Here is a 20,601-nt window from a genome sequence, read left to right as displayed (position 1 = left end):
AAAATAGATATTTACCATCGTTGGCACGCAAAATACGTGACAAAAGTGCGTGCGACTGGCGTGATCCTTCGTGATATACGCGAAGTGAGTAAGATCGTCAGCATCTTGGCAGGCGCAGTGAATGTTACGTATCTCGTGCTCGCATATCGGTTCCTGTAGCATCAGTCGTAAAAAAAAACATGCCCTTCTATATTTTTGTTTTACACGTACAAAGTGTTTACTACGACAAAAAAGAACCTTACATTAGTTAACGTGTTGAGAAAACGAACGCCACGATAAGAAATCGCCAGCATAATGTCAGGGGTGATTCTAGGTTCTCGAAAGGTCTTCTTCAGCTTCTGTATTGACTTTTTCGTCGACTCGGTGCCGCGTAATTCCTTGACGACGGTGGAGCCCAGATACTGTATTATTTATAAACAGAAAGAGCTTTTTTTCCCCAAGAAAGACAACAAATGATTTAGGCGAAGTTTTTAGGGATCGCGGGGTTTACAAAAGTTCTGAAATTACTATTTAAATATTCTGAATACAATTCTGCATGTAAATGGATTCTCTCTTGGATTGGAATATTCCGAGGGATTAATAGACAGGACAATTTTCTGCACGAAGCCTCTATTACTGCATCCTACGAATTAACTATAATCACGGTCGGCCTTGAAGCTATTTAACGAGTGTCATAATTCACTCGTCATACATAATTAACAGAGTAAGACAATAGGCAAGTTCAAGAGAACCTTATAAAGACATAAAATTATAGAAACTCATAATATCTTACATGTTTAAAAAAATTGCTGATGGTAGTTTAATATAATCTTTTAAATGAAACATTTTTCGTGCACAATTCACAGTTTCATACATCAAACTATATCATAGCAAAAGACAAAAGATACGATATATACAAAAGTTTCTCGTATGCAATAGTTGCTGAAGAAAATTTGCCATTCAAATAGTTTTAACGATTGATCGATCTGGCATATCGGAAGTGAGTGCTACTCGTTACGTTTAGAAAATAAATAGCGAAATGTATATTTCTTCTTTTCTTTTCAGCAATATGACCGATGACAGAAAGGCAACGTATAAAAGCGAGAGACAAAACTTACGTTAGCGACGTACGTGACGCAGCCGGTGACCAGAGCCTTCGCCTGATGCCTCCATTGTGTCTTGAGAGTGGAGGGCACCCCGAAGAGCAGCTCGGACGGAGCCCTGATCTCGAGCTGTTCCGGCGCCGAAATCGCCCCATTATGCGAACTGGGTCGCTGGGGTGGTTGAGGCGCCGGCCTGTTTTTGCGGTGCCTTAATGTGCCCGTGGCCGTCGAATTCGTGCCACTGGTTATCGACGTGCCTCCGTTACCCTCCGCCGTTGCTTCCGGCAATTTCTCCCGTATCTCCTCCTTCAGCTGCTGTATGTTCGTCTTCTACGGAAATAACATCGCGCAACCGGATTTGAGAGAGCCGATCCTCGCATCATCCGAACGGATCATCCGGCCGACGATCCTGAATTTGTTCGGGGGGTTGACGCGTGGTTTAGATCGTTTGTTCGCGAAATACGTAATATTTTGTGCTTTAAATGTGAACTGCGACGCAATAACTATATATAAAACAGATAATAATAAATTTTCGTCTGTGTTATTTATAAACAAGTGCAAATATGTATGTTTCGACAAATTTTTTATTATTGCAGAAAAATATTCAAATTGTTTGAATTTACCGTCTCTCTCGTGCAATCATTGCAAAAAATTGCATACCAAAGCAGAGTTTTTTACATTCCCTCTTACAGATAAATACCAATTTCCGTGCAATTCCGAATAGAGACTGCCATGTTTGCCCCGAGGTTGCAATTTCTCTGGCAGATATTTTTTTATAGCTTTATCATGACAAGAATCTGCTGGACCGACTGGCTTTAACGAAACGCTAGGCTATGTGCAATGTAAAAAAAAAAGGAAAAAATATTGTGCCATCCAAAACTTTTACACGCGGCCATATTACCAAGTCCCGAAATTCGTCCCGAGTTTCCTTTGTGCAACGTGTAATTACCTTCGTAAACGCATTGTGTTGTAAACCATTACACCAGAAAGAAACCTTTTACCGGCTGTGCCAAAATACGCCGCATCATGTGGCATCGATAGTCGCGATATTTCAGCTATTGCAAACAAATTGGATTCGAGTCGGGCGGGTGCGACACTCGAATTCGGATTACAACCCGAATCGTTCGCTCCATCTGGCCTCTGCATATAATTCCGGGTATTGCTATTGCGACAAATTGCAGAAGACTCGAGCGAAAGGGAGATGAAATGAAAACGCGAGAGTGATAGAGAAAGAGAGGGAGAGAACATGTGAAATTCGAATGTCGGAGAGCGTATGGACTGCACGAAAATCCGCGGGCGTTACCAACGAGAGTGTCGGAGTCAAACTATGGTTCGTCGGGTTCGATAGCTGTGAAAAATCACGGGAGAGGAAGAGACCGGCAGAAAAGGCAGAGGAGAGATACCAATTTGTCGGGATTATCGAGGATATGCGAGGATGACGCGAACGAATCCAGTTGCCGGACACGTTTACGAGATTTAATGAACTAATTAAGAGAATGCTAGAGTGTGGGGGAGATGCGGGTGAACAGCGAGATGTGCTTATCGACGCCTGACACGGTGAAGGCACCCGAACAAAAAGCATTGAGAGGCGCTCGAACGATCGTCTCGGAGAAAATACACATGTATATACGCATGCATCACAATACCGAGCCTCCAATTAGCCACGATATTTACATTATGACGCGATCGAGCTTGCCACATCACCGCCCGCTCTCGACTCCGCTGCGTCCTATACCCTCGCCGGCGAAGTGTACGCTCTTGTCAGACACCCCCGTTGAACGTATTATCTTCGTTCACCGACGATCCTGTCAATGTATCGATTCGCAAGACGACTAAACATTTTGCTACTTAATTTATCGATAGAAAAATTTATTTTCTGCGTTGTATATACGCTTTATGCTATTTTTCGATATTTTGTAATAAATAAGCGTACTTAACTTTTTGTAATTTTGATTTGTGCTGATCTCTATCGATTATTTGTATCAAAGGTGCGTAGATTGTTTTAAAGAAGCATGGGAATATTTTTAAGAGCGTTTTATTTACAAAAAAAGGAATTAATTTTGCAATGCGAATCACGATACTATCAGAAGCAAATTAATCTGTCCCACTTACCAGGGTGTTGAGGTCCTTATTCAAGTCTTCCAAGTTCGCGCCCGTGCCGTTTCGTGTTTGCGCGCGTGCACTATTCGGACCACTCACGGATGCAAGGATGCGTTTGCGATGCGCCGGCTTCTGGATCTCGAGGACTGCCGCCAGCTCGACCTCCCAGATCCGTTTGACCCGATCCATATCGGTGTACAGGTGCTTCCTGAACGTCTCCGCATAATTTTCCATGTGAATGCTCTTCAGCCACTCCTCCACCGATTGGCCGTGACCGCCGCCGCTACGCTTTTCCACTCGTTTGTTCAGCAAACCGACCGCGTCCATGATCACAGCCCGTTCCTGATCACTGCTGATCCCCATGTCGCACAAATCCGACTCGTCCAACACCCCGTTCTGCAATCGCGCGCAATTAAACGATTTCCCGCATGTCTCTCGATCGCAATCGCACAATGCGTGACGCATTGTCTATATACTCACTATAAACTCGAGATCGTCGTAGCCGTAGTTAATAAAGAGAGACTCGTAATCCGCGAAACCCAAGCTGGACAGCCACTGGCCCACAGTTGTGGAAACGATGGGACTGCTGCTGTCTGAACTTAAACCTAAGATACAGGAAATAAAGAAATATTTTTCTATAACTTCATCGTGACGCTAATCTGTCAGATCAATCGCTTTAAAAATATATTAAAATACGTTAAAATATGCGCGCTGTTGTTAAAAGAAGTATATTTTAGTTATGTGAAAAATAAAGTAAAATAATTTTTCTAAAATAATAATTCCTCGAAAAAAAATATGCGAGTATACACGATACACGTTACATGAACTTGAGTACGAGAAATCGTTCAAGATCAATGCCTTTGCTGGCGAAATCAAAAGCAGAGCGTGCATGGCGATAAGATTACCTAGCCTCGTTTGGAATTCTTTCTCGAGCTCGCTGACAAACACCGACTCTCGTACAAGACCAGTTCCGAATGACGCCATGATCTCCGAGATCTTAGCCCATTCCTCCTGCTCGTCGAACGGGCTCATTATACTGAGAGACTTCTCGTCCCTGTCGCGATCCCGGTCACCGGTAAGCCGAAAGGCGACCTCGCCGTCCTCGAGACGATCTCCACCCCCGCCGTCGCCGCCGGTTCCCATCCCGCATGCGGTCTGACCGTAGACGTTCCGCAAGCGGCGCAAAGTACGCGGCCGTTCAGCCGTGACGGAGCCCTTTAACAAACCTATCAGCACGCCGATTACTACCTCGCAATCCCTCTTCTTTCCCATGCTCCGATATATCTTCCGTTCATACGTATACGAATTTCATACAGTGTTTTTAAATACGAATTTTAAGTCGCACACTTGTGTTCGGAAAAAAATGAATAAAATTAAAGTTGCTCAATTTCCATAATTATATGAAACATTTGAATGTTGTGGCCAATCTTTTATTTGTCACAAGGAACACGGCATTAAAATACTTAAAAAATAGCGGCAGTAGGAGATTTTATCTTTGTACAAATGCAAATGTCCTATTCGATAGCTACGATTTCTACGAAAATCTTGAATCGATTTAGCATACTTCAAACACTACGCCAATTGGTCGTTTTGCATTCTGCGATTTCAACAGTTTCCAAGTCCTCGCGGACATGTCAATTATTATTGTCTACCAAGTCTTGATAATGCATATGCAGCACAAACCAGTGAATTCACAGACACGTTGAATATTCATTGTAGATGTATCATTGTCTCGACGAGAGAATTAGCCGGAGGCTAATCAAGACTGTCTTGTGCCATCACGATCGTTAAACAATTATGTCGACGAGAAGCTTTAGCGATTTCGCATCAGTGAACGACTATACGTCGTCATTTATGTAAACGAAAAATTAATAAACGAATTATTTCAATTAAAAAGGCTCTAAGCGTAATAAGACATAAAAAATTTAGATTTCATATGCTCATTCAAATGTAGTTTCTGATAAATCGCGTTACAAAGAGGAACTTCTCTGAATGGGAGAAAAAATATTTGCGTCCTTATACGGATACCACACATACTTTCTCTCCGCGCAGTGAAACGATATATTCAACGTGCGATCTCGCCTCATAATTTCCCCTCAAGCACTCAGGAACTTGCATTCCTTCACATCACACAGGTGCAAATAATTTCCCAATTTCCCTCTTCTCATTCCTTTCTACGGTCCTTCGCTCATTTATCACAGCACCCCACGCATCCCGCGCAAAAGAGGTGCTTGTTACAACAAGCTCGCTCGTTGTGGCATTTCTACAAGGACGATTCGTTATTTGTCGTCGACAATCGGCGACCTACAAAAGCGCGCGATAGAAATTCCTTCATACGAATTCCGTAAATGAGGATTCGCCAACCGGACGGGAGGAGGGAAGAAAAAGGACCCAATTTAAGCCACGGTTGCTCTTTCAAAGACATCCTCCGCTCCTCCCGAGAATACGCTGCGTACGACACAAGTGGCATGCTCAGACACACGCGCGCGCATACACGCGCGTCCTTAATGAAAAGCTCATAAAAATATAAAATAGAAGCGAGGAGAAGGCGAGAGAGTAACGTGTGCACGTTCCGAGAGGCAAACGTACGTAATTTTAATTAAAACTCCATCGCGGAGGGCGTCGTCCGCTTACCGCTGTCGCTCTCCCGCCTCAGCCACGTTATATTATGTAGGTAGTTATTCAAGTCATACACACAAATTAGTCATACACATAAATTCTCGCCTTTTCCATCCTCCGTTGCTCCTCCCTTTTAACCACTATCTAAAGAACTGATTTGTTCATTTGGCTTTGCAGAAAAGATACAACGACCGAACATTCTTCGAGTCTAGGCATCATTCTTTTGCAAATTTCCACGTATTATGTAAAAATCTAAAAGCTCACAGTTTTAACGAACTAATTAAACTTGGAGATCGTATTTTTGAAAATTTTCTAAATATAAATTTATCCTTGGGCTACTATTTAACATATTACATAAAAGTAAATGTAAAACAATATGGTATAGACAACTAGCAGAATAATCAAGATAATCAGTTCTTTCATTTGTAACTTAATAACATTTTAATATGTATAGATTCTTAATTGTGTCTTAATAGCGATCATTAATCTCGCCCTTGTAACAGAAACTCGCCCTTCCGCTTGTCGTAATGCTCTTTTTTCGCCACGGAAATTTTCGCGCGGTCCATTAAAGCGAAGGAAAAATCTGCGGACAATTCTCATCGACTATAAACGTTAAAGTAATTCTTGCGTAAATAAGTGCGCGTGTGCTGGGTCTTCAGAAGAAAAGAGAGGGATTTCAGGAGATATTAAAAATGTATGACTGTTAAAGAAACTCGTAAACGTTATGCCATTATATTTTTTAAATCCGTACTCCCGCCCGCGCGCTATTAGATCGATCAGGAAAGTTATTAAAATCCGCAATAAACCCGTTCAATCTTATATTGCGAATCGCCGGATGGAGGATTATAAAAATCGAAGTTCTCTCGGTAGATAGATGCCAACAGGTCATGGATAGCATCCGCAAAGAACCGTGAAACGGCACAAATTAGTTTCAATGTTACAGCAATTTATCAAGAATCGATTTTAATTTCCCGCGGTATTTCAGCTGCTTTAGTTAATAAAAATCATTCTTTTTATTTACTAAATTATCTGAACTTAATATATTTATATATTTTAGTCTGTATTTTTCTGGTAAATAACGTAGATGTGTTTTTGATATTTCTTTGTAGATGGAAACTAATTCATATTAAAGTAAACTTTGAATACGAAAGTTTCTCGACGTTGCTTGATCACGAACGAAATTCTGCGGATCACAGGCGCCGCGCGATCATCCATAATTTACTTCGGCCCTCATCCAATTCTCGGCAGCATTATTATCTCCCACCAGCTCATTTATCTTATTAAGTAACAAAGACTTCCTAATATTACTATTATTCCCTCGATTATGAGACCACATAGACGCCGAGAAACGATTAACGCATTGATATACGTGTTATTGCCATATACCACAGAGTATTATTACCATTTAGATGAATTAAATCCACGTACAATCAATTAAACTCAATTAGCCGTAGGTGCGATGTGAATTCTTGGATAAATTACAACTCTGGTGAAATCGCGGCTTGCAATGAAACCAACGATTTACGCAAGCGATAGCACGGTTGCAGCAGATAATTACTGACCTTGCGTATACCGTCCGAGTGCAATGTAAGTTTCGTGTATATGAACTTGTAGCGGAAATTATTATTTCGGAATTTCCGTGTATTTTGCGATATTCTCTTACGCTTAATCAAAAGTGCATTTCTCTAATATATTCAACCAATACTTTATATAATATGTATAAGTAAATGGAAAAATATTTAATGATTAATTTTCTTAAAAAAAGAACCCCCTCTTCAAAAATATTAAAAATTAAACGTTATCTCTCTCGCGCAAAATATATTTTCTCGTCCTATGGTTATTATTTATGAAGTAACCATATACACGTCCAGTAATCTTGAATCGTGAGATTCTTTGTCTGACCCGTTGCATGGATTATCTTTCGGAGATAATCGTTATCTACATCAAACAAGAGGCGTGCCGCAACGCAAGCGATTGCTGTATATCGCGGTTTTCTATGTGTTAACCGCCGATTACACGGTAATCGCTAATTAGTTACTCGAACTTTTCAGTCAACGTGTCGTCGTATTCGTTCGCTATTGACATTGAGACGAACGTAGCGCGCAAAATCGTTTCGTGAAAGGCCGTCGTCGTCAACTCGTCATAGGAAGCGCTAATGCTAAAGCGAACGAGAACCGAATGAGAATGATGCCCGCGATTGATGTGAATTCAACTGAAAACCTTCGACGGTTTCCGCCTTCATATCGCCTATACTCAATTATTCATGATGGAAATTTTGCGAGAATAGACGATCCAAACAAGCAATTTACTGCTTAAATGTATTTAGATATTCGATGCAAATTCCCGTTACACATTGGCGCGTTGAAAATAAAAATGAGCGAATGCCAGAACGTTGTATATTTTTAATATAAAACACTGATTCGAAGCGTTATTTATATACTCTCAGATATTTAAGTCGGTAATTTATCGGAGTTCGTTATTTCAATGTGCTGTGATTTCAGGCAGCGGACACGAGACTCGCTTTATTCATTGTCGCGGCGTATTCAACTTTTAATTTTACATGCATCCTTTATACGCAGCACGCGCAGCAGCATATTATTTTACATCGTACTCATTAAGCAATGAAAGCAGATTTTTGAAACAATAACTCTTGCTACATACGCGACTGGCAAAATATTTTTCCACCAATGTGAAAACACGCAGAACGATATTGTTTCACCGAAATATCGCGAGCTGAAATTTTTACCAGTGACTACGTAATGAGTCACAGTTAGTGAAAAATAGGACGCCTCATATTTCTGCGGTGTTGTGACATAATGGGTTTGTTCTTAATATCACGTTTATCTAGTACTCGTAAGTTGGGATTATAACGTAACACTTATGGCAAGACGTGTGCCAGAACTAAAGATAGAATGCCGCCCAAGAATAACAGAATCGCGAGTCTGAAATAAACGGGGCGAATAACACTCGGCGAGAAAGTCCCTTGTTGTATAGTGTTGATTGTTAAAGTTAAATCATTAATGGAAATACAACTTCTCTCTTAGCTTATATATTTTATAGATGTACATAAACTGTGTTAAGAGTTAAGAGCGATACGCAAATTGTTTATGCAAAGAGCTAAATTTATACTTAATTTCGCCAGTAAATTTAAATCAAGTCTTGACGTGTGTTTTTACTATAAATTTTTCTCTGCATCATAAATTAGAACGAAATGAGAGAACCTGTTTCATTAACGGACATAAACGGATTTCTTTTTGTCTAGCTTTCTCTTTTTTTTATCTACCTGCGCTTTCCATATGCGGAGCAAATGAGCGTGCTTAGATTTCTTAATAGAATTTATCGTAGTGAAATCGAATCGTACGCATATGATTTGAAAGATTATTAAATTAAAAAAAAAACACCGATAAGATAATACTGCCGTATACGAATACAAATATATTTACACTATATTGTAGCTGTTATATATATGTATATAATTCACTGCACTGGATCCTGTCATATCTATTATCGTGTGTATATCACGCTACAAAAGCCATATCTTGGACAGATGCAAGCTAGAAAAAAAAACAGCTTTGTTACTCGTGTAAACTCCCTTTTAAATTCCTCTTTTCGAGCCGGCCTTTTCCTGACGCACACAATCGCCGAGGACAAACTATTATAACATCAAGCAGCGTAACGAGCAACAAGTATCGTGCTTTTTGCGAGGCACGCCAGGAACTTTGAACACATAATGTTTCTGCGGAGTGCACGTGGCATGACAACAAACACATAGAGAGACACACGCATACTTCGCACACAGACACACGGAGGAGGGGGCCACGTACCCACGGACGCAAAAGTCCACTATCCCCTCTGCTATCGATGCTCTTCGATGCGCGTTCTCCGTACCTCGTCTCTCAATGTCGTCTGTATCCTCCGTTCTCTTTCGCACCGAATGGACCCCGAATGCACGTCCCTTTCTCACGCGAGGGACACGTACGCCCCTCGGAAACGCGCGCTCTCGCTCCGATCAACGAACGAACGGACTACCGGCCGGCAACAGTTTTTCTGACCGATGGCGGCACGCCCCGCGCGCACGATCCACGATCCACCTCGATCCACCTGTCCGATCGATCGACGCGACACTGAAGAAACGATCGCGCCGCTCGATCGTGAGCAATCACGATAGTTCCCCACCACTACCTCGCGCGAACTCGTGCTCGTGCTCGTGAGCCAGCGTTAGCGTATCACTTCATCGGCGCGACGAATTCCAGCCGGGCTTCCTCAGGATTCCACCCGAAAACTCTTCATCAGTTCAAAATTCACGGTAACGAACGAGCCCGAAGTTAATTGCTCGGAGAGTCGTCGACGATATCTTCCACCTCGGAAAGCATATCAGAGATTCAGTTCGTTTCAGTTCGCTGTTCTCTTTAACCGCGGCATTTGCGATAAACGTGGGAATTCCGCTTCGGACTGACGCCCGGGATTGAAAGTGCCGGCGCAGGTATATGATTTAATTCACCAGAAGTCGACTACGATCGACACGACTGACCTACTCAAGGCCGTTCCATGGTCGTTGCACCAGCATATAGTTGGCAATTCATCACACATCGATAACATCGAGAAACAGTGAACTTTCTCGGTTGTCCCGCGCTATCGGGAAAAAACGTTGAAGACCAAAACGCGCGCTCGGAACTGCACGATTTTCGGACGCTCGTAACTTCGTGTCGCTTGTAGCAAATCAGTCAGGCGATACGTACGCGACGGGATCTTCGTTGCGCCACGAGTCTGGTTAACGAGACGACTAATTCGAACGTGTTAGGTCCACGAGGAGGAGGTGGTCGTGACGGCAAAGCGGCGGTGGTGGTGGCGGAGTAAAAGACGGCGGGGAAAGGGGCGAGAACGGACCTCGGTCCTCTCTCGCCACCCGCACTCCCGATCGACAATAATACGCGAGAGAGGGACACCGCAGAAGGAACCCGGAAAGGAGAGAGAGAGAGAGAGAGAGAGAGAGAAAGAGAGCGAGGGCCGAGAGTGGGACCATCGTGCGACGGATGGTCGTGTTGGTGCAGGGGCCCGGCGTGTTCGTAGCGTGGAAAGATGACCTCAGAGATGGGACTATCATTCTCCGGGACCCCGAGCCGAAATTACGGCTTGCTGCACTTGCTGGTGGTGGGGACGAGGATCTCTTGCCTTTCATCTCGCTACCACCGCACTCGATCATCCACCTTTCGCCTCTATTATTGATACTGACGCGCAACAAACGAAATTGCTTGGGGTATTCATTTTCGTGCGCTGATACACCAGGAGAAGTACGAACTCTCGAGAGGCATTTTTTTCATACGTCTGGTTATTCCGATGTTTATCGAGGTGTTTCAGAACCGTGAGGAGTACTTATTAATTAAATCACTAATTTTAATATTATCGCTTCTAGTGAAGCTAAATGTAATTTGCGATACCGAGACGCGGTCATTTATTTTCTCCAATCGGCATTTTTATACGTTCGTAGGGAGGTACGATAGAGTTCTGCCATAAATTCGCAAATAAAAATAGATCTCTTTGAGCAGCTTACGTAAAACTGGCTGCACGACTGTCACGGTTTGAAGCGTCGAAAAGGGTACCTCTCGGTCAGGGAATTTCTATCGACCATCGACCCACGAACCGCCTTGCCGAAGTACATTTACTATACGCGGACGTGACACGTCGAGTCGAACTCAATTGTGCAATTAATCGCGACTGTACCTTCGTTATTTTAAAAAAGAATTTGTGTTCATTTTGAGTAAAGGCGACCATTTCTTGCCGAGGTCACGTTGCGATTATAAAATCTCTTTGTATGCGTAACTGATACTGAACGCCAATAAAAATGACAGTCCACATCCGTTCGCGCTTTCACGCCGACGAATCGTTCGTCATCTATAAATGTCTTAGGTAAAACCTGCGGAATAACATATATGTATACGTAAATCGAAAATGCCTATTCGTATTCTACTTAGGTTCACATTCTCCGACCGCGGCGATGATATTCAGCGAACGTATGAATTTCGTTAAACGCGTTATTTCGGGCTTTAGGGGCCTCGAAAACCTTGACACGAACCTGACACGAAGATGACATAGACAGCGCAATGAATACTGACGCGCCGAGCATGTATACTTGCAGATATGGAAGGAGTCGAGTCTCGTCGTATCTTGATTAGACTCGATCATTGTCATGTTAATAAACAGAAAATAGATATTGATCCAGGTGAGATAAGACTGTTAAATATAATTCCACGTTTCCACGCACGTAATTAATTCGTATCCACTGTCACACTGTCGGTGTAGCTTTATATACGTTACTCGAAATTATAATATGCAAATTGAAATTACCCGAAATTATAATATGCATTTTATTTTCTATTTTAATGCTTGATTCACATTTTATAGAAGTAAAGGTACATAATTTTGATATCAAATGCGTGTTTAAGTAATATGTGTCTCATAATGAAGCGTTATCTGACGTGGGCGACAAGCTGGTGCCGTGCAGTCGACAAATTCATTACTCCGCTTTTCTAGGAGACTTCTTGGAGGTCATGACTAATGCAGGCCTCGGTAATGCCTGAACTCGGTGAAACGGTATAACACGCATCGAAACGCTGCGCATTGCGCGCGCGCGCACACACATATACGGCGAAACTCGTTCTTTTCCCACCGCAATTAGGTTTCAGACGAATACTCATCTTGTCAACAACACCAATCACATGTCTCAGAAAGAGAGAGTCGCACAAACCGGATAAGTAATTACCTCCTAAATTTACTTTTTATATGCAACGAGGCAAATGCGTACGTGCGCGCACATATGTACACAGCTACATATATACTTTTCAGAATTACAATTCAGAGGAAACTGTACGCGAATGACAGGAAATTTCACACAACGAGGAAGCTAATTACCGATTGACTAATCACTGATTAAGGCCACGAGATAGCCTTTCCCATGTCCCAACACTTCGTTCGTTGACTACGGCACGGCACGAATTGCTTATCACTGTATTATAAATATCATAATTATGAGTACAGGATTAATCGAGTTCTTGACGCGACCGAATGATCGTTTCGAACCGAAGCGTTGCCGCCAAAAGAACGAAGCGACTTGATATCGCATGAGTCACATCCCACGGTCCACACATTCCTGCGTGATGTCATAATATGGCTCTCACGCACACATGGCACTCTCGCGCAGTGGTCAAACGGCCGCCGAGAGAGAAGTAAACCGGCCAAAGTATTTCATTTTCCTGAATGCGAGTCACCGTTACTGCTAAACGTGCGATGTGTGATTGACACGTTAACGATAGCCGCGAAACAGACCTTCGATTTTTGTTGGCGTTGCCTCTCAAAGTGGCTCTATTAACTCCGGAGATCGTGACGATAAGCCAATACATTTCTCGAAAAAAAAAAAAAAAAAAAAAACTGTTGACTCTTCAAACAAAAATCTACATATTTTTTATTAAATTTTCATGAATTTTTATAATACGCAAAGAAAATATATGAGAAGTTAATTGCATAAATTTATTTTTTACGCGTTTCAGTTTTATGATTTTATTCCCCGAATCTTCTTTTCGGATTATATTTTTATCTCTATATCTTTTTTTTATAAATACGGAAATGTGTCTTTAAAAAATGTGTGTGAAAGGTTTTAAAGATATTTAATTATATTAATCTTAAAGAGTTAAAAATAATTCAATTAATTTATCTGGAAATATTATTATTACGTATAAGCTTCCTTTCAAAGTTAAATGCCTAATTGCCAAATTCTGTCCATCGCTTTGAAACATACAAGTCAAATTAATCGTTAAGTATAGACGCACCATTTTGTACAGTCAATGCGAATCAATCATCGGTTCAGTGATCAAGACATTCATTGCCGAATGGAAAGCGTCGCTAATGGCAAAGTGCGCCAGCGCTCATAATTTATGGAATTACCAATGACGAGCGAACATACTTAACTAATGAAGAATGACCTTTCGTAATGTCCAGTGAAACGTAATTTGTTACGTACGCGTGATTCATTATACCGACATAATTTTTCATCGCGGACAAAAAAGATTTGACCCTAATAATCGCGCGTTCCTTCACGTCGCGACGAGAACTACGAGAAGCGCGGGACGGACATAGAACGTTATCGAATGCATCGCGTACTATCGCCGCGGCAAACAGGGTCGCAAACGGGAGGTCGGTTATCCCAGAACAATGGTGGTTTATTTTCGCAGCGCTAAATCCATAATCGCGAAAGGGGAGGAGGGGGGTCTTATAATTTCGTCCATGGAGTTTACTGTTCTTCCTGACGACGACAAAGGCAGCCACATACTTTCCGTTACGGTCATAAACGGAGCACAATGAGCGGGGTTAACTAGCTGCCTGAAAGTGCATTCCGGTTATGTCTCTTCCGACGAGATTGTTAAAGCCACGAGCCGATTTTTGTATACCGTAAGACAGAGTGCAATAACCATGCGTTAATATTCACTTCTACAAAGTAGAAGGTCCAGTTGCTTTATCTTCCAGTAAGAAGTAGTTTAGATTGTTATTGAAGTAATTCAGACGTCTTAACACAGAACACACCGAATATATTTCAAGGTAGAAAGTTACGAGATAGCGGTGATTAAAATTGAGCATCTTACTGATTTTCAATGAGTTAAAAAAAAGAATTAGAAAGGCGTTTCTTTAAAATGCGACTTGTAAGTCACGAATAAGTCATAAGAAGCGAAACATGAGTAATAGAAATTATTAATATTAAATTAATTTCTCGCGACATTTATCGGTTGAATTGCCATGCGAAACGATCGTATACGTATGTCTCTATGTGCAATTGCCGTATCTTATTACGAGTTAACGCGGTTGGGAACGCACGGTCAACATGTATTCGCCTGTAACACGTATCCCACCGGATGTCATAATATCGTTCGTCTTACTGTAAGCAACATATTAATCGTCCACTTACCAGCTATCAAGTGTAATGCGATTCGTCTTAAAACACACTTAGTAATTGTTAATGAAATAGGATCATATTAGAGATTTCGGAGACGATATTATTAATCATTATAATTTTTCAATCTTGATATGCATTTTGTCGTAATAATAAACTATTGTGATAATATAAATATTGTAATAATATGGTATAAGTAAATATATAGACAAAAAATAAAAACTGGATAAATAGTCTAGCAATTAATCTCGCCATGTAACCTAGGGCAACTAATTTACTTGATAAAGTATGAATTTTGCGTTTATCTTGAGAAAAGTTGCATGGATAACACTTGTGATATTGATAAAAAGTGCATTTAAAATCTGACAAAGCCTTGTCATTAAATATCCATTTTAAGTTTCTGCACACTCGCCACGAAACGTGAGGGGAATACGTTGCGTAATCGTGTCATGTCGGTTTTATATAGATTTTGAAAAATGCACATTTCACGTACACTATATGAACAAAAAAATTGTTTTGCACTTGCGACGAGAAAAAAGATATAACTTTGTAAAGTAAGTTGCATAATTTGTCATTATGTATATACGGGTGACAAAGATAGACCAGCAAAGTGTGTCCGATAAAACAATGTGTTATTCATGGAGACTCACCTTGCTCCACTTTTATCTTTCGTTACAATACCCACTGTATAGTATCCTTTTTTGCATACGAGTTTTAATCGCACGCTTTATACTCACGCTGAACATAACAAATATACACGATATATAAGACTATATCACGCAGTTGATCGCTAAAAATCACGTATAATATTCAGAGTATGCAGCCATAGAAGTTAAACAAATTGCAAAACATGCACATATAAAATATAAACGCAGCGCGATTCCTTACAATATCGTAAATAAAGTTTTGCCAAAAATTAAATACGTTTTTCCCTCAACAAACGTGTTTAGTTAAGTTGTTATTCCCATATTTACACATTTGGGGATTAATCCGAAAATATCATTGCAATCTGGATTAATTAGAAATATACCAAAAAATGATACTTTAAATATACTGCCATAAATTGTGCTAGGATTTATCATCAAAATATGACATGTTTTTTATAGTTGCGTAATTTAGAATATATACAAGATAGCAACAGGACACATTCTCATTATCGAAGAAATAAAATACTTAAAATTCTTTCAAATAGACTTCACTAGAAATATAATTAGAAAAATTTATCTTGTTGAAAATCTTGTATATATCCTATCATATTTGGGACGGGATTTTTGGAAAAGAAATAAGTATTAAAATGTGATCACACATGACCGGTCTATTATTACGGAATAACAAACATTATAATAAAAAGGATGATGAATCTGCAAACTACAATGGCATTATAACGGATAAAAAAATTTTGCGAAAGCTCAGAGGAGAGACATAAGCGACAAAATGACTCAAGACATCGCATACAATAGCAGCATAACGTTTATTAGCACATGAAGGATATTATAATTGCTTAAATTTAAAATGTAATTATATCGCGCATATTTGTATAATTTTATATACGTATACACAGAGGTTGGCCATTATAATATTTGGACGAAGCATTTGACGCAAAATAAAATATTAAATCAGTCGCAAAATAAGGTATAATATTATCAGACCTAATTCAATCAGATGACACCGTCTCTTATTTTAGCGTCTCATAAATGTTCTAAGTATATTTGAATCAAAAAATCACAGAATTGATCACAATTTAAGGTTTATTAATTCATAATTAATCCGCAATTATTACGCTTGGAGTGAATAAATATATAACCGTGTATGCTGCATGCATATCAATTAATATGTATATAATAAAGATAAAAATTATGTAATTGTTGATATTTAGTATTAATGTTATTATCGTAAGATATGCCATTTAATTGTGTGGGAAGAAGACATACTATTCAGTTCAGTATTCTAGCAATGTTATAGACATTAATACATGCCGGATATACTTAATATTAAAAAAAAGAAATATCAAAATCAGATATATCTCTAATATCTATATGACTCAATAAAAATACATGGTAATCCGAACCTACAATATATATATATATATAAACAATTTACTATATATAAATATCTATAGAATATCTTTTTTTTAAATATATATTTATATAATTTTAATTAGAAAACATAACAAAAAACTCTCTTCTCTGCGATATAATTTCCAGTCTTTTGAATCCTTAATCTCAGTTTCTCTCTCAGCTTTTATAGCATTTATAGCCTTTCTTACAATTACCTTGCTGCATTAAATTGCACATTCGACATGCAAATGTTGTATATCTCATATAAATATTAAATATCGTGAAATATCAACTACCAGGCGCATTATATACAAAATAAAACGTTATAAAATAATTTAATTTCATTAAATTCTAATAACGCGAGATAAATGTACAAGGTCGTACATAATGTTTGTGCATGTAATTAATTATTGGAATTATATTAAATATTTCCAGAGAAAGATTTTATTTATGCGGACGATTCTCTAATAGACTAGCTATGTATTTACTACCTATATCAAGTAATATATAACGCAATCGAAATCTGATTTGTCCCGCATACATCGTTGACATATTGAGGCGAAGATGAAAGTGAAGATATGTAATAAAGCGACTATCGATATGTATACATCGCAATGCTATGCTATTTGTAATAAGTATACAATCTAAGGAACTATTTATGTCTCTCTAATCGTAACATGCGTAAAATTCCTAATATTTCTAACATTTCTATACGATGAACACTCTGTTTTCGAGATTTCTATCATTCGCTACGAAGGACTTCGCCTAATCCATTAGATTAACCGGGAATAACTATCGATAACAGGGAGCACCGAGCTAGCCCGAATAACGAACTCGGATCGTTAGCTTTTTGTTACAACGATTGTGCTTGCGCGGCACGTCTTTCGCTTTGCGTCGGCAAAGATTGAAATCCAGAACCGACAGATTTTATTACCGTAGGAAAACCGGGGCCGCGTTTCGGGGGAACATAGATGCGCCGCGGCGCCGATCCGTATTCCATATCGACGCCGCCCAAAATCAAAGAAAGATATAGAGCGAATTTCGATTAAAATGGACCACTATACGTAGAACTACTTCCGAACTGCCGAAACACGACCGACGAAAATTCGGACTTCTTTTTCGGTGTTCCTGACGCTAAAGTACGTCCGGCTCGATCAAGCCAAAGAAGATCTACGTCGCACACTGTACAGAACGTTTTCTTTTGTGGGGGTGAGGGGGGGGGAGAAAACCACCCCGTGTGATTTATCTGTTCTTTCGGGAGCAGACTCGGAAGGTTCGTTTTGTGGTACGGCATTACAAAAGGGCGAGTGTACGATAGAATACTCCTTAAAATGGGTAATAAAAATATAAATATCACTTGTATTGGATTAAATATCGCGGGCAGGTACACAAATAACTCTAATACTTTATAGTTTGTGCATAATATGCAAAGTATTACGTCTTTTACGAAGTCCTCTTTATCTCAATTTCTCCGACGATGCAAAACAATCTTATTTGCGAACTTAGGTAATCAGTTACATATACCAAGTTATTATGGAAATAAATTTTAATTGCAAACAATGTGTATATACATATATACACACACACAATTGCTTTAAAATATATCTTCTAGATATTGTTACGCAGACCAGCTGCTCCTAAGGTATATTTTATTAGTTTATTACACGAGTAAGAATAAGATCTGTGTTGCAATGCTCCAATCTCTCTCTCTCTCTCTCTTTTATATCTATATACCGATAAGGAAATGAAAGCAAAAATAGTGAAAAGGATAAAAATAGTACCGATTTATGTCTTCATGACGTTATTACATCCATTTGTCAAACCTTCCGGGTCGTGATATAAATATATACTGTGCTGTTACACGAACGCCACAAATATGTAAATGTTAATATCGATAACAGACGGGGGATGAAAGTAATTTAATACATAAAATTGAATACATAAAATTATTTCAGCATCAACACCATCACCTTTAGGTGACACTATACATATGTACAACTCGCCTCGTAGCTTCCTGCCCCGTTTTCACCAATGCAGTACGAGTTCAACAATACATTGCGTAATTAAACGGGAAAAGAGTCGAGAGACTTGCTTTTAGAGTGCATGTCCCAAGAAACGTCCCAATCGTCGCGTTAGCGGTGTTTCAGACAGACGGTAAAAAGACAGAAACGTAACACAACGGTTATGCATGTACACGTGGGCAGAAAGAAGCGTCATGCGGTGCAGCCAAGCGTGCGTTGCTGTTTACCTGCGAACGGCACGTCGCCGAAGTATTCCTCGACATTGTCCGTGGACATGCTCTTGTCGGACAGCGATACGCTGGACAGCGAACCGCTTGACGCGTTGAGTGATCCACCGGTGGGAAATTGCAGCAGATCTTCGTCCGTTTCCGTTTCCATGTCGCGGGATCTTCGCTTGTACACCTATTGACAAATCAGCGCCATTTGAAGAAGAAGCGAGATTCCCTCCCGCCTAAAGTACACGCTACAAATATTGCAGGGAAATACTGCGGGAAAGGGCACATTTTCGACGCTTCGATTTTCCAAGCCTTCAATATCTGCTGTGAAAAACTCGGATGCTGATCATGTTGTTGGATTTATGGCAGTTGCGTTTTACAATTTGCCCGCGACCACTATTACTCTGGACATATATCGCCGTTATCACGAAATTGTCAACATTCGTATTTTATACACGGATATTTACAGTCGATATAAAAATTCCCCTGTGAGCCGCGTCGCGTCGCGTCGCGTCGCGTCGCGTCGAGCCGCGGCAAATCACACGATGGAAAAATGAAGCCAATCCTATCGCGATGAAAATTTATTGAAACGAAACGTTTGCGTGCAGGCACGCGAAAAATATGCCATGTAAATCGGAGGGAAAATAAATACGCGTGGTCAACCTAAAGCATATTTATTTATTCGAATAAAAATCTATACCTTTTGACATTAATTCTTTCGATTCCGCTGACGGCGAGTCATAAATGACAAATATAATACGATTTTTCCAGCATTCTTGAATTTTATGATCCGCAACGAATTATTGCTGCAAATATTGCGATGTAGTTTACATAGGAATTATTTTATATCTACATCAAAAATTATTTTTATTCTGAAAAATGAAAGATGAATAACTGAAGATGTGTGTGAATAACCTTAATACTGATAATAATTAAAGTTACAACTTAGTATAGTTTGTACAGATTTACGATTAATTACATATGTGTATTTTTATATGTATTTTTACATATTACGTTATATTAATAATAAGCTATAACCAACGCGGTCAACGTAACGTCATTTATGTTTAACGGCGAGGCGTATTAAACCACCGAAAATTGCGTTACGCCACTCAAAGAGACCTCGCGTTTTGATTTACTAAGTGCAAACTGCACGAAACGGCGAGCTGCTATTTCATCGCGCGTTCTAGAAAGGCTCTAACGCAATTAAAATTTGACGTCAGAGGCCCGACAGACGCTCCGCGGTATCATCTGTAAAACGCCGAGAGCGAGCGTCTCGAGGAGACGGCCGGAAACCGTCGCTACAAATTCGTGAATTTCTCTCTCTCCTAACGGCAACGGAGAACGAGCGTTCGCGAGGCGAAGTCAGACAGGCATAGAAGCCGAGGGCTTCATTATTCAAAGGGTGTCGGCGTCTTGCATTCTGCCGCTCTACTGGATTCGCGGAAGTTGACGGGTGAGAAGCAACCATCCATAGAGGGTTCTCCCATCTCTTCGTCCTTCCTCCGACAGGTTCGCGGAGACCCTCTGCCTCCGTGTGCCGAGCACGCTGTCTTCGGCTGCCGTAAT

General features: G+C 40.1%; 1 protein-coding gene across 2 annotated transcripts in view; it reads right to left on the bottom strand.

The window, feature by feature from the left end:
* Positions 1-20,601, bottom strand: part of LOC139814762 (ankyrin repeat and SAM domain-containing protein 1A) — a 47,106-nt gene that overhangs the window by 8,037 nt on the left and 18,468 nt on the right. For both annotated transcript variants that reach the window (XM_071781243.1, XM_071781244.1), the window contains 7 exons: positions 19,045-19,219; positions 4,088-4,408; positions 3,663-3,787; positions 3,195-3,578; positions 1,098-1,412; positions 243-401; positions 16-153 (listed from right to left, as the gene is read on the bottom strand). In XM_071781243.1, the coding sequence (XP_071637344.1) occupies positions 16-153; positions 243-401; positions 1,098-1,412; positions 3,195-3,578; positions 3,663-3,787; positions 4,088-4,408; positions 19,045-19,219 (1,617 nt within the window). The remainder of the gene's footprint in view (positions 1-15; positions 154-242; positions 402-1,097; positions 1,413-3,194; positions 3,579-3,662; positions 3,788-4,087; positions 4,409-19,044; positions 19,220-20,601) is intronic.

The sequence above is a fragment of the Temnothorax longispinosus genome, chromosome 6 (assembly GCF_030848805.1).
Source record: "Temnothorax longispinosus isolate EJ_2023e chromosome 6, Tlon_JGU_v1, whole genome shotgun sequence".
In the NCBI taxonomy this organism is placed as follows: Eukaryota; Metazoa; Arthropoda; class Insecta; order Hymenoptera; family Formicidae; genus Temnothorax; species Temnothorax longispinosus.
This window is presented reverse-complemented; position numbering and strand designations above follow the sequence as displayed.